This window comes from Anolis sagrei, chromosome 3, assembly GCF_037176765.1.
Source record: "Anolis sagrei isolate rAnoSag1 chromosome 3, rAnoSag1.mat, whole genome shotgun sequence".
Taxonomy (NCBI): domain Eukaryota; kingdom Metazoa; phylum Chordata; class Lepidosauria; order Squamata; family Dactyloidae; genus Anolis; species Anolis sagrei.
The window spans coordinates 207689951-207705891 of NC_090023.1; the positions used below are offsets into that span (position 1 = coordinate 207689951).

Here is a 15941-nt window from a genome sequence, read left to right on the forward strand (position 1 = left end):
GTTACTTTCGTTTTTTTTCTCACAGATGGCTTTTGAGAACTTTGTAAATCTGAGCTAACTAGCTAGCTATATGCATGCATGCACACATGTATACACACACACGGTATGTACCAGAAAAGTCACATAAAAACCACAGCTTATAAAAGCAAAGAAGGAGGAGGAGGAGGAGGAGGAGGAGGAGGAGGAGGAGGAGGTGGTGGTGGCAAGACAAGGCCTCTGGCTCCTGGCCCCTTGCCTTGCCTACGTTTTCCTAAGCTGTGATTTCTATGTGACTTTTCTGGCACATTATTTTGCATTGATATTTCAGTTTTGTTATGGCTCGTTGCCAAACAAAGTTTACGTTTCATTGCGCGAACCCGAGATGGAGATAGAGATCTGTATGGACATGGGAAGGATAACTGGGATAAGAGCTTCATTAGTCTAACACTGTTTGTTGCAAACTCCGCATGGTGCCCAAAGCGAGAGGAAACATTTAAAGGAGAGCAGCTTGCTACCTCATCATTTCTCCAACCTTCTTGCAACAGCTCCACTACCTGTAATATGTTTTCCTGCTGACTTAATAAAATGATGCCATAAGAACATAAGAAGGGCCCTGCTGGATCAGACCAAAGGCCTAATCAGCATCTTATTTCCCACAGTGGCCAATCAGAGGCCTATGGGAAGCCCAGAAGGAGATGCAAATGCCACAAATGTCATGTAGCATTGTTCAGCTCAAACTGTAATGAGATGGAGATGGAAACAGTTTTGAGTTTACAGGGGGCACTGTTGTTTTCAAAATGGAGAATCAAAGTGGTTTGCCTCTGTGCTTCCAGTGAGCCCAGGGGCTGCTGTTGGCAAAACTTAACACATGATATCATATGATCAGTCCCAAATGAAACTCTGGGGACCCTCACCCACTCTTCATTACAGCTCAGACACAGCATGTAGATGGTGTGACTTTTTATCATCATGTGTCTCCTCCTCACCATCCCATTGCCCATCCCTGCTCCTGCTGAAGAGATCCAATGGAGGTTTGTACAGATTTGTGTGGCTTTTTGGTTGGCTCAGTAAATTGATGAGCCACAATATTGGCCCATGCTCCCCAACTATCCAATTAATCCCCTCATCCTATTTTTTTCCAGGTTCTTTTAAAAGTCTCTGTTTTCCTCTTCTTCTCTTACTTTCCCCCTTTTTCATCAATGCATTTCAGTTGCTACAAAACTGAGTTCAAAATGGATGAGTTATTTGCACTAAATTAACTCATTAGAAGAAGAGGGGATGGGATCTTATCCTTCCCAGTAAGCTCAACCAAAAGCAAACTGCTACAGCCTTTCCTGGCTTGTCTGTTATTCCTCATTAGCTTTTGCCGTCTTGATCACACTGAGCCTTTCCTTTTTTCCTTCAAGGGAGCCTGGGTGTCAACAAAGGGGTTATCCAGCCGATTATGGGGGGAGACTTCCCATAGGCTCTGCTTTCATATCCTTCATTAAGATCTAGATTAAAAGTTTCACAGTTAAGACACTACTCTTTCTGTGACCCTTTCCCTTATCTCTGTAGAGGAGACCAGGTTTAATGCTCTAGAGGAGAGGCGCTGCAGGCAGGCACATGCTTTCTCTCCCTGCAGCACATCATGCAGTTTACCAAGGCATTTTAAGGAGGCCCAGAGAAGGAAAAGCTATCCTCCTTGGACTTCTTTTTTCTTTACTGCAGGCCCTGCCTTGAGTGGGCATGCTTCAACCTCCTTTCTGCTTTGAGTTTAATGCTTTCTTAAAGGTGTTTCTGCTTTCTGTTCTAGAGGAGAGGTAACCAGATGTGAGTAGTTTTCAGAAAATGTGGGTTTTTGTTTTGTTTGCTGGGATTATTGTTGTTGTTGTTGTTGTTGTTTAAAAATATTTGAAGGAGAGGAAGGGAAGGAGAAAAAAAGCTAAAAAGCTGATTCTCCCAAGCCCCCCACCCACCCGTCCTGCATGTCCTCAACACCCAGTCACTCCCACTAAATAAAAAGAATCAAGAAAATAAAGGACAATAAAAAAAGATTAAACTGTGATGCCGAATATGGGAGGAGGCACCGAAATCGGCTGCCACATGGTCACGTTTTAGACGGCTGGGCCCTTGCCATTTGGGCATCCAAACAAACTGAAGAAGCTGGATTGACCAAAGAAAATGGCTAAAAATGAATCTACACTTTCAAAGTATGCACTAACCACTACCTCCTCAAATCCATATGGATCATGTATTCAATCTCTGTTAATAAAGACCAAATATGTATAAATTCTTCTTCTGGTGCAAAGTAGTTTTTCCTAACTTTTAAAAATCAAATCGCATTGTCTTACATGTATTTCTTGATTCTTCACCTGACACGGTCAGAAGTAATGACTTAAAGTCACCAATCTTTCTTGACAGCCATATTTGGGATGCCTTAGATTACAGTTTTTGTCATGAGTGCTGCACAGTCCCTACTCTCTAGGCAGCTAGTCCAAGAATACTTTGATTCATAGAATAATTAACATACTCACATTACATACATGTTCCTATTTTAAATGGGAGATTGGAAGCGAAAAACTGGTATTTAATTTGGCAGCTATGGAGGGGGCATGAGCCATTTTCTCAGATATCTGCCACTCCCCAGGAGAGCAGGCAATACTGTTCCCTTTTGGTACATAAGAGGCTGCCATTTTGGCACTGCATTTTTGGCATTTTTGGCCTTGAATTTTGTTTCTTATCAGTGGTGCGGACTCAGATGGTGGGAGATGTAAATGGCTGTGCTTATGGATGAGAGCATCTACAATCCAAACCTTTGCATGTAATGATGGTTATGATTAGTATTTATTTATTTATTTATTTATTTATTTCCAATATTTCTATTTTGTTCCTTCACAACCCCCAAAGGGGGACTCAGGACGGCTTACATTGGCAGCAATTTGATGCCACTACATATGACAGAGCAATATAATAACAATTAAAACACATTAGTAAAACAGTCATTAAAACAATAAAAACAGTATTAAAAGCCATATCACCATTCCAGTAAATTCCATATCCAAAGGATATGAAGAAATGGGATAGTTTCCAATTGGCAAGATCAGGCAAGGCTGTATTTAATCAACCTATCTGTTTCACTTGTATTATTATTTTAAAGTTTATGTTTATGATGTTTATTTATACCTCACTTTCTGTCTCTGCAAAAGAGATTCAAAGCAGCTTACAGGAAAACCAGATGCAATACAATTTAAAACCTAAAAATATACAAACATTAAAATAGAATTAAATATTAATGGTATTAAAAATAAACAGTTTAAATCTTTAAAAATGATCCATGATTGTACACTACATCATACATAAAGCTGAATTAGACTTTAAGGAAGGAGGCGTGAAAATTGAAGGGAGGAATATCAATAGTTTAAGATGTGCAGATGACACTACACTATTAGCAGAAAATAATAAAGACTTGGAACAACTACTGAAGAAAGTCAAGGAATAAAATGCAAAAACAGGTTTACAGTTGAATACTAAGAAAACAGAAATTATGGCCACAAATTATGTATGGGGATGTTGAGTTAGCCAAAGATTTCCCATGTCTTAGCTTTGTTGCTCACCAAAATTGTGTTCAAGATATCAGTGGGCTAGGATTGGGAAGGGCAGTTATGAATGAAGTAGACAAGAGATATATCATTGAATACCAAAGTCAGTATTGCCCATAGTAATGTGTTTTTAATTTCTATTTATGTTTGTGTTTGGTGGACAGTGAAAAAAACTGGTAAGAAGAGAACCATCTAATCTGAAATGTAATTCTGAAGAAGAGTTCTGCGGCAACCACAACAAATAAATGGATCCTAGAGCAATTCTAGACTGAACTCTCCTTAGAAGCCAAGTCAACTAAGCTATGACTGCCATACCTTGGACATATCACAGGAGATATGACTCAGTAGACAAAAAGGTAGAAAGCAGTAGGAAAAGAGGGAAATGCCATTGCAGCTAGGTAGTCTCAGTCAAGTAAGCCACAGCCCCGACTTTCCAAGACTGAGGCAGAGCTGGTGTTTTGTCATTCATAGAGGTGGCAGCAAGTGACTTTATAGCAGTTAATAATAACAATTGGCTGTAGTTAAAGGATCTGCTTTTACTGACCTGTTGTAAATGTCATCAAAACGTAGCCCAATCATTTCTATCATCCTCTTCCCCAAATATCAGACTAACCCAGTGGTTCTCAATCTGTGAGTCCACAGGTGTTTTGGCCTACAATTCCCAGAAATCCCAGACAGTTTACCAACGGTCAGGATTTCTGAGAGTTAAAGGCCAACACATTTGGGCACTCACAGGTTGGGAACCACTGGACTAACCTTTAAGCCAGGAAAATGGTTGGAAAATGAAATGATGGCTGTCATTCCAGTTAATGCTAGCAAGGAAAATTTAGTGGCTTAAACAAACTCAACTATGAGGTGAAAAATGTCCTTGTACTGTTTTTAGTTAAACAATTTAAAAATAAGTTTACTAGTGCATCACTTATCAGACAATAATGAGAAGCTCATTAACTTGTTTTTTGGTAGTGGTATAAGGGGTGGGAAAGGCTACAACCAGTAGCAACAGAAAAAAAAACAAAACAACAGAAGACCTGAAGGGCAAAAACTCTCTCACCTCTCAATCTCAGTTGTGAGACTGAACTTGTACTGCAACTAGTAGCATCATACCCTTGCAGGCCTTATAATTCAGAAAGCTAGGTGGAGAGATTTTAATCTCACCTTTATATGTTGTGCACTCGCAGCAAGATTGTATGTTTTTAATGTGTTGCCACAAACACTCCCCATATGCCACATACCAGATAGGTTGTCCTGCCATGAAATGAATGTGTTTATTCTATTTGTAATGTGCCTTTCTGGCCAGGATTGACAGCATGAGAGCTCATTGCAACACAGTTGCTTCTGTCTGGCTCAGATCCTGGCCACCAACTACTCCTTACTTTCTGAACAAACACTGTTTTCTAGTTCCTACTGCAATTGACAAATCCTGCTGAAAAAAAAAGAACAAAATTACTGTCTGCTTCCCAACTGAACATTAGACAGGAATTTGAGCCACTGAATGCACTTTTTAAAAACCCACTAAATGTTATGAGTAAGCTACTATGTTGGCAAATGTGACATCGCCTCCACATTCCAGGAATTAAGACATGAGACAGTAAATGAGCTGATCTCTAGAATCATATAACAATACCAATTTACATGTCTCCTCTGCAATATTATTGATGCGTTTAACCTGACCTCACCAAACTCAATGTGGTTGGGCTTCCTACCAAAGTGAAAGCAAGGAGAGACTATCATCTTCTCTTGGTTTGTATGCAGAATATCAGCCTGGAGTCAGGCTGTTACTGTTGTCTGTCATTGCCTACAATCTAGAAGGCAGTCCATTCAGTAACATCATCCCCAAATCAGGAAACCTCAGAAGACAAATAGACCTTCAATGCCTCAAAATCTCAGAGCCAGGTCTGACTCCCTTCTGACTCGTAAACTGGGAGCAGTTGTTTGGAAATACAGTAAGACCTACCCACCCCCAACCACAGAATTACTACTTTACCATACCAGTGATGAATTAATTCTCCAATGAACAAGACCGACATGAGAGTAGTGAGTGCTACCATGAGTGGGAATGATGTTTTGAGGAGATGAGAGGAAAGAAGCTACATGACAAGAAACTATAGACAATGAAGGTAAATGAAGAATGCAAAGTAACAAATAGATAACGCAATAAACTTGAAGAGAGGATACATTAGTTGAAGGATTACAAAGAAAGGCAAGAGTGTACAGTGCAGGCCAAAAGACCACTAAATGTTGGAGTTATATAAACTATGGATTTTTTAAAGTAGGAGTAAAGCAGAAGATATCATACTTCAAAATAGGATTTTGAAAAAGGCAAAAGAAGTTAGGGAAATGGGCAACAAAATGAAAAATCAAGGAAAATATGGAGTCAAGATAAAACCCCATACTGGTTAGCCATATACCATTCTTTTCCAGGATATATCTTTTTCAGAACTATAATTTCCATTTGGATGGTTTTTCAAAACGCCTGGGGATTTGCCTCCTGCCTGCCAACATTGCCTTCTCATTACTATATTGCCAGCTCCCGCAAGAGTTCTGGTAGGGATGGAGGCTGGTCTGGTGGGGCACTCGGAAATAGATAACAAGACAGCTACAAAAGGGTGACGAGTGGGAGAAGGCGACTTGTAGGTGAAAAGCAAGCTAACCAAGCCTACAATTACATGTGAATGAAGAAATATGGAGTCTTGGTGAAGCGGATGAGACTGCTTTCAGAAGGCTAGGGCTATTTCGAGTAGCAATTTTCACAACTTTTTTAGCTATGGCATTTAAAGTGAGATTCGTTATTTGATGTAGTTGGTTGGTAAATCTGTCTTCTTTTTCCTTTCAAAACATGATGACCTTATATATAAGCAGATAGAGAAGCAAGTAGAGAAGTAAATAGGAAGGGTGTTCGAACAAAAATAGGGGATAGCAAGCCAATGGAGAAAAGGGTAGTTGTATCATTACTCTCAGGACTGTTGAATCTTTAATACTTGTGGAAAATAAAGAGTAATTTTTCTAGTTATGGCTTTTGCTATCACACTGCCCTATGATAAGAACAAAGGCCTATATAGTCCCCCCAAATGGACAACTATATAACTTGGGGAAACCCATAAAAGAACACTTGAGTATAAGAGATGCTTCTGCGTGTGTTCCCAACAGCTGATAATCATGTTTCTGGAACATAACATGGAAGGCCTAACCGCTTTTAAAGTATGAGCATCAGATGCTGAATTTCACATATGTTGAGTGAATTAACAACTTCATTCCTTCCATTTTTGCTTTTTAAATTGTTTACAGCTAACACATAACAAAATGTTTGTTATAATTTCCTTTTACTTTTATTTCATGTCAAAAGCATTGCATAAGTAAGTATAAAACTGATAAAATGGAGGGAGCACAAGCAGCTAAATAATCCTTGACCAAAAACAGGCCATGGTGACTGCATTGTCTCTAGGAGGTGACACTGAAAGAGCCTCCTTGAAGATTGAGTAAATACAGTCGGACGTCCCCTGGGCAACGTTTCTTGTAAATAATCTTTCCAATCCAAAGGCATTACTTTAAAACATTGTAATTTCCTGGCAAATTCCCTGTGCGCAGTACAAATGTTCGCCAAGCAGCTTTTATCACATGGGAATGGGATGTAGGCACAAATATTTCTGTCAGTCATATCTGTTTCTATTCTGCCAAGAAAGAAGTGATATTTCTGATTCTATACAAACCCGCAAATTCATTGTATATATCAGGTTGCAGTGTTCTTACCTCTCTTATAACTAGAAAAATCAAAACCGAATTTTCTTCAAATTCAAGGAAAATGACACAAACTTGTGCCCCATTGACACTCTCATTTGAGTTTATGTAGTGTTTTGGGACAGGTATGTGTTTCGGGATTTTTTTTTTAAGGTCACGTCAAATATCAGGGTGGAGACATTGTTTATACAGTATATTATAACTTTTCAGGAGTTTTCAAAACAGTAAGAAAATAATATGTGACATAATTCATTTTTTAAGTTTCCAAAAATTTGTTTTGGAATGCCCCTATTTCTTTAGCATTTACTCATCATGACTCCAGATTATTTTGCTACTGACCTGTAGGTGGACTGATACTACAATCCTATACCCAGGCACCTAAAGGGAAATCTTAATAAACTCAGTGTATTATTGTTCTGACATAGTTTCAATTTTTCCCCCGAAGCAAGTCTATTAAGTGGGACTTGCTTCAGAGTAAACTGTGCATAAAATGACAAAGAAGGTTCTCAAAGAAAAATCTTCTCCATGACAATTTCTTCCAATTTTCTTTTTTCTGCAAGAGCCCTGAAGATTTTTCTCTCTCTCTTGCAGAGTAACTCTAATGTTTGTACCAACATCCTTCTAAGTTCATATATTGTGTTCACACATGGCTACAAGTCCCTAAAAAGTACAGTGAATATCTTTATTGAGCAAATAATGTAATGCAAATAACATAAAGAATAAAACAAAAACAAATCACACGTTCATGATCTGTACATCCATGGATTTTGTGCAGTGCAGAGTCTGAAGCTGGAAAACTCTCAGAACAGATACATAGTTGATAGACAAGCATGTGCTGGAAGCATTAAAATGCTGAATTTTAGTTAGCAAATAACCGTAAATTTCTGTATACATTAGATTCTAGCATTTTGTGTGTTGCAGAGGCATTACATTTTGCAGCAATGGGTAGCTGATGAATTGATTTATATGGTTTTCCAAAGAACCAACTCAAATAATGACATTAACACAACTCTTGACATAGTCTTATCTGCAAATTAAGGATCTAAGATGGGAAATTGATAATGGTGGCTTCCAAATTTTGACAATGGGGTTTTGTTTTGTTTTTTTGCAGATTTTGCTGGGAAAAGTACTAGGGATCAAATGCTAATTTCCTAAACAGCCAGAATCCTGAAGATTTTTTCAGTATTGTGGAATATCTGAACTGAATGCCAAACTGAAATAAATATTCAGTATGTACTTTCACTTCTTCCTGCTGCTCAGTGCACTGTGAGGAAAGGGAGGTCATACTGTATCTACCCAAGAAGGAATATACATGTCTTTCACCTGCATCTGAAACTGTCTCCCATGTGAGAAGGATTTGGAAATATTTCAGTTTTGCATGTCCTAAAAGCTATGAGAAGTATAAGCATGAGTCTGCTTGTACTTCTTCAAACCTGGTATTTGAACCTTCGTATATTTTATTGGGCTTTTCTTACAAGTATCGTGTGTACAGTTGAAAGTGGAGAATTAGAATTTGGTAACTGAGATTTGGATTCGTGTGTGCAATTTTGGGGACCCATAATCTCCAGATGCATTTGTCTCCCTGGAATTAGTGAATAAATACAACAGCCTATTGGTCTTTGTTTTGTTTCACACCATTCAGATTTGAAATATTTCAAAATATCTTCAGGGTTAGGCAGGTATTTACCACTGAACAATTAACCCAACTGACTGGCCTAAATCAATTTGTTGGTTCCAACTAAAGTAGGTCCATTAAATCAATGGGAATTTGGTCATACATCATTGATACTGTGGGTCTTACTCTACACCTGGCAGTTTATGTTCTAATTGATAAGTGATTATTCTAAGCAGCAATTCTACTGAGACAGATGTAAAACATGCCATGTTGAACACCACCTGCACTAGGGATTAGGGAAAATTAAATAAACCCTACAGGTAAATGAGCTGCAAGTCTTCATCTGCACATACTAAGTTGCTTTTATTAATCCAGAACTGCATGCTACAGATACTGTACAGCATGGACATTTATTCATTACAAAAAATGGCTTCCAAACCATTAGAAATGAAAAATTGGAATAAGAGCAATAAAACGGAACAGTAACATCACAACTGTTAGGAAACATTCAAAGGATTCACAAAAAAATGTCATAGTTAGCATCTTAATAAACCAGAGAAGAAAACTGGAGACAGTTTTACAATCGCTTCATGTCAACTACAATGGCACTGGATGAACAGATGAACATTTTTTCAGCTTTATACAGCATTTTATCTTTTTAAAAAAGTTTTGCAACATCAACATGCCTAGGTTTTTTTTAAAGTTTGCTACCTACCTGTATGTAGTAAGTTTACATAAAAGTGGCAGTCTGACTTTTTTCCTTTTATGAATAATCTAATATACAGAATTTGGCCCTTTAGGGTTTATACCTCTTCATTTTTATATGCTTTCTGGACAATCTGCTACCAAACACGTCTGTAATAGGTGACATTAAAAACTACATACATATCTACCTATGTAACATCACAGCAAAACAGGATGAACAAAAAAAAATACATCATAAAAAAGTTGTTGGGAAAAGAGAAAATCACTGAGAATTTTGGCACATAAAAAGTTTTGCTCACAGCCTACAAGTGTCGGGGGAAATCATTGCAGTTCTGAATGGAGACACTGCTGCTCTTCCAACAGCATTGCGAAAAAGTCCCATGCTAAATTTTCAAGTCTTATTTCATGTAATGGCTTTTAAAGCATTTTTTTACACTATTGATCCATCTGCAAATGTCCATTTGGTGGCAACGATGTGACAAGAAAAATAATAATAAAAGAAATTAAAACAAACAAAAGAAGCCAACAAAAATATATATATACACTTTTTTATATAAACTTAAAAACCTTGTACAAATGAGTTGTTATATATATGATGCTTACACTAAGGAGGGGAAAAACTTTACACAACGTTTCAAGGGGAGTGGGGGGAAAGGAAAACATTTTTTAAAAAAGGGACAACGTACAAGTACAACAAGCAATCTCTAAAGCAATAAATACTACTGGTCCAATAGCGTTGTGATACTTTTTAATTGTTGAGTAGCATTCCCTCCCCCAGAAAAGAACAACACCATGGAACAAGGTATATTAACACATTTTAACCCTTTGTTTCTGTACATTTAAACAATAACAAGGAACATCACAAGAAAAGTTATATCACACAAAGAAAAAAAAGGAAAGAAAAAAAATAGCGGCACTGCATTCATTGTGCCCTTAAAATGTTTTAAAAACCAGATGTAAAATGATTGGTTCGCAAGCTCGTATTTAATACAAATAATAAAGAACCAACGCCTTCAGCAAGGGCTGCTTCAAAATTGCTTCTTTTTTCATTTTTAAAATCAGTCTTTGAAACTAAGCTATTGGAACTACATAACAGTTGTGTATATATATATTTATATATATATATATAATATTTTAAACGCTACAAAGACTTTAAACAGCTGTTGATAAAAATTTTGGCAGAATCATGAGGCTTTTTTCTTGATCTACATATTTAAAAAGGAAAAAAAATGAAATAACAATGGGTCAAATATTGACCAATGAACTCGATAGACATCAACTAATGTAGCCAGCCATATGGCACAATTTGTTTAAAAAAATACAAACAAAAGGGGGAAAAACTCTTGACACACATACACACGCAAAATAAAAATAAGGAGGTCTACAAGAGGCTAAAGCTATTCTAAAGACTTGGTTACAAGTGAAAGGGGTTGGGGCTGTGTCCCAGCCAAAGAATTATGGGAATGCAAAGAGGATGTTGACGGTTGTACTAACGAAGAGGAGGACGGTGCTGACTGCTGTAAAGTGGCAGACTGATGGTCCAGTGCCCCGTTCTGGCAATTACTAGCAGGCAGCCCCCTCGGTTTGCTAGTGGAGCTTTCAGTCAGAACTACGGAGGAGGAGGATGCGGGCGGCATCAGTGGGAGGTGTGCCAGCGGGTCGGGTTTCAATGTGAGTGAGAGAGGTTGGGTTTGTTCAGTCTGTGATTTTGAGTCTCTTGTGGGGGAGGCTAGCATGTTAGGAGAAGACGGAGGAGAGTCTAGTAGGCTTCCATCTGAAGAGGGTGGGCTGACGCAGCTGCCTTCACCTTGTATGTAGCGAACGCACTTTTTTTTTCTCCTAGAAACAGGGAGAGAGTCATCTGTGAATAGAGGGGCAGAAATGCTATTGGAAAAAAACAAACAAACAAAATAAACCCCCGAGTCACCAGAAACTATGCTGGGCTCTCTTTGACCACACCCAATGTGCTTAAAATGATGGTGCTGGTTAACTGTAGATAGCATATCTTTGAGGAATCACCCTCTCTTCCCCTAACTAGACACATTTGATGATATACTCATTTGTGAGTTTTTTAGAAAAACAACAATTAATTCCTTCCCACCCTAAATTTACCATGTGATATTTTATATTCTCATCACCCCCTGAACATTTAACATATACCAAATAATCTGAAAGACTGACTCAGGAGCCTCCCTGGAATGACACTCTGCCTGCCTTGGATGGAATTCCACCTTTGCAATAAGCTGCAGCCGATGACCTACCACTCTTGCTTGTTTCTGTTTAGAACCACACCATATGGAGAAAAAAAGTAAATCAATTCACACACAAAAGAGAAGAGAAAGTAACAGGAAGAATAAAAGTGGGGAATCAAGAAAAAGGAAGATGAACAGAAATATCACCCAAAATTAACAAGAATAACTGGTTGTATAACCTGCAGGTTGTGGATTACCACACATCGGGGTTTGTTTGTTTTTTTAAAGGATGGGAGTGGGAAAAGGAACTGCCTATTTTAATTTATATAGGAATGTTGTCTGAATTCATTCCTGTAACTTCAGTTAAAATTCAACACTTGGTTAGATGCAGTGCACAAACAACATGTATCTTCATAAAACAATGAGAATTTCATTTAAAAATCAATTCTATTAAAACAATCCACAATCAACCCCCGCATATCAAACTTGCATAAAGCAGAACACCTATCAATTGCACCTAATGCATAGAATACACCTCCCATAGTAGTATAAAAATCTTAAGCATGCACCATCTTGTACAGCAGAGGTTCAATAGCAAAATGATTTTAAGGGAAAAATGGTCCAAAGCAAATGCAGATATTTCTGCCCAAAACATCCACATCAATGTAACACAGTTTAGCTAGGACTCTTGCAACAGCAAATGTGTTAAGTGAAATTGAGTTAAGGTTTGCAAAAAGGTGAAAGGTATGGAAGCTCAAGTAGCCAGTGGAAGTGGACCATGAGTTTGAAGCTCAACCACACTGCTGTAAGACTACAGTACAGAAGGCAATGGCTCTAGACTGACCCATATCTAGAATTAGAAAGGTCACCTGAGAGCATTTTCTGTTATAATACCATACAAAAGCAAATAAAACAACAATATCAACAAATTGTATATGTGGTTCAAGAGTTCCCACTAATCCAAGGGAAACAAATCCAAGGGAAAACAATATGCCCACTTTAAAAGTGCAGCACACCCACCATAAGTTATTTAACTATCTCCTTTCAACTTGATTAATTTCTGCATATGTCCAGCCTTCTGGAATTGCATCTTCAGATACTCAGGGTCTGTCCCTAACACATTCCCATCTAAAACCCTGGAAAGAATCCATGGTTTGACTTGGCATTGGACAGCTTCCTCATCACTCACATTGAGAAGATGCTATCTTCTGCAGTGTTAGGAATCCCTGCAAGCTTTTCTACATATAACCTCTGTAAGTAAGGGCTTAACATTTCTCCCCTTCAAAAGGAAGACGAAGCTTATGACCAAAATTTCACACAGAAGAGTCAATTATTAGGGCAATGGAGAATTTTTTTTACCACTGTAGCCTGCTGATCAATACATGCTAGAAACTAAGATAGCCATGCACTTAAAAACCTTCAGAATTAAAGCAACAAAAGCACAGAGCAGAAAATGATAGGAACAAAGAGCAGAAAGTAATAGAAAGGAGGAAGTGCAAGATAGCAGGCAATAGCAAATCATGCTTTATTAAGGTAAGTTAAAAGGTGAAGAAAAAACCCAACAGTAATTTGGTGGGCTCTAAACAGAACCTTGCTAGAAAGTCTCCTATTCCTCAGTACTAAAAATTGGAAATCTATTAGCAAGAAATTAATGTAATCCACTGGCCCAAACTATTTCATGTTCTTTATGCCTTACTCGTTAATTAATCCCATCAGGCAGAAAGGAGGCAATGTTACCGTATCAACAGTTCAAAGCAGCATTTTTTTAGCAACCCATGGGAAATGAGCAAGATTATATTAACAGAATGGTGCTAATATTGAGGGGGATCCCATTATATGAAGACATTCAACATCTGGCATGCAAAATACTTCTGCCCCTGGCTGAACAAAGCAGGGTTTTAAAAATGGTACAGAAAGCTCTACCAGTCAATGTCACAGAGACTTCGTGAATAAGTCACCATGCTGCTGGTAGGAAGCTCTGCCAGGCCATGCAGCACAGAAGGTAGAGGGAGCAATGTGTGTGCATGCATACACTTGATGGTTCAATGGACACAACATCTAGATGCAACCCCCCTCCTCCAAATCCAACTGCACAGATACATCTCTTGCTAAAAGACTTGGTAACTATAGGCATAACCACAATGGGAAGCCCATAGGAAGCCAACAAAAGCTACACATTTCTGCACTATGAATTTGACTCTTGATTGGACTGGGAACAGTGCTCGGATTCAGTTTCCTCCACCTCCCTGCCCCTTGCTCTTCTTGACAAGCTAAGGATTGCATTGCAATGTTAGGCCAAGAAAAGGCAGAACACACTACCACACAATGTAGCTTGATCAAGGCATATTTATTGCAAGAATGTTGGCTTGGTTGCTTCATTCCTTTCTACAAGTCCTTGCAAAATAAGAATCTCTAATTCAATGTCATTGAAGCAAATCGGTTTTTATGCAGTGAAATCAACAAGAACTGATGTGTCTTAAGACGTGCCTGTTATTATTGTGCACCCCAGTGTAATAGACTAGGGATAGACTTATTGCTGGGCAAATGCACCAGATCTCAAAGGTAGTGAGTGTTTTCGTTGATAGAAAATAAGCAGGTAGCCAAGAAAAGTCAAGATCTATGAGAGATGCTTAGTTTTCACTGTCATCTTAGTTATGGGACAAGGGACAGTTAGCTAGCTAGGATCCTAGGACTTGATACTTGGTCTTATCACCAAGCCCATTTCTCACAGCCTTAAAGATAAGAAACTACCTTATTTTAAAAATATATAAAAGTGGAGATCTAATCTCAGGGTGTTTTACAATAGCCAAGATCTGCTTAAATAGAGCAAAAATGGCTGCAAAATGTTAACACAGTTCTGGGTAAGCCCTTGAGAACACCAACCTGCATTTCCCTCACTTCAGAATTGGTAGATTGTGAGCAAAACATTTAACACAGGAGCATTTGTAAAGACACAAATAAAGTGCCTCTGAGTGTAGTGGTAAATGCTTGCTAAATACTTTTTAACCTTATGTTAAAAATGATTTAATGAGTTTGAGGGTGGGTCTGAAATTGCTGACGACACTTTGTAGTTTCTGTATAGTGATTGGTCTAATTGTAGAAGGAGCAGTAACAACTTCAGAAAACCCAGTGTTAAGAATTAAAAGTCCAGCTAAATTTAGGAAGGATGGACAACTCTAGCAACTCTCATAGTGAGCTACACTAATGAATTTTCAAGCAAAAAGTAGCTGAAAATGAAATCCAGTCCCTTCTGGTTTAAACTTTTAGAATTCTTCCCACAGCAGAGGGTGATTTTTGAAATTGTAAATTTTGGGGAAAATGGTAGCTTAATACATACCACAACTCCATGTAGTGTTTGGGACCTTTTGTGAGTGATTTTTCATTCATTAAAAAAGGAACTTTGGGGGAGAAGTCTGAGAAACTTTGGAGTGCAATAGCTGCACACTACCCTAAAGTACTGAATTCTATGTTCAAGATGCTCATGTCTTCATATTCCCATGAAATATGGACCATGAAATCACACATCTCCAGAGATTAATACATATTTGGAATGCAAAGCTGTTAATAGTGATAATGACACCTGTGTTACTGCCTTGTTGTACTATTTACAAAATCCAATTCTTATTGGATTAACTTGTGTATTATGTTTCAAGCTCTTGGCTTGATTCCTTTTCAGTTGAGATCCTACATTTAATAAAGCATGTGAAAATAAACGGAAGGCTAAAATGTGAGGACAAGAAATAATTCCGTTCTTTATTGTTGAAAATGTAAGAATTGTTTAAGGGAAAGTGTCACAAATATTATAGATCAAATAGAAAATCTTTATCAAATCTGATTTTAAACAGCAAATGCTACCTTTTATGAATTAAACCATTTGTTCCAGTAGGTGGTTAAGAAATGATGCTGGAATAGGTTTAGAATAGGGATAGGTAGGGAGGCTTGAAGCCAAATTCGAATCCAAAGGAATCCTATTTGGTTCAACTTTTTCCAATACCAGGTTACATGGAGATGGCTCTTGTATCTTCCCTATTCTTAGTTTGAAGCAGAGCTGCAGTTTATGTATCCCAGTCATATTGAACTTATGGCAGCGAACAGATGAGGTGTTCAAAAGAAGGCATCTGCCATAGCCTTTAT

At 38.0% G+C, this 15941-nt stretch overlaps 1 protein-coding gene across 26 annotated transcripts in view; it reads right to left on the reverse strand.

Moving 5' to 3' along the window:
• Window positions 1-9254: 9254 nt before the first annotated feature.
• Window positions 9255-15941, reverse strand: part of TCF7L2 (transcription factor 7 like 2) — a 228378-nt gene continuing 221691 nt past the window's right edge. For 14 of the 26 annotated variants that reach the window (XM_060768434.2, XM_067465822.1, XM_067465821.1 and 11 more), the window contains one exon: window positions 9255-11454. In XM_060768434.2, coding sequence (XP_060624417.2) covers window positions 11013-11454 — 442 coding nt within the window. In that variant the 3' untranslated portion in view covers window positions 9255-11012. The remainder of the gene's footprint in view (window positions 11455-15941) is intronic. The other 12 variants (XM_067465840.1, XM_067465835.1, XM_067465838.1 and 9 more) reach the window with 3 other exon arrangements.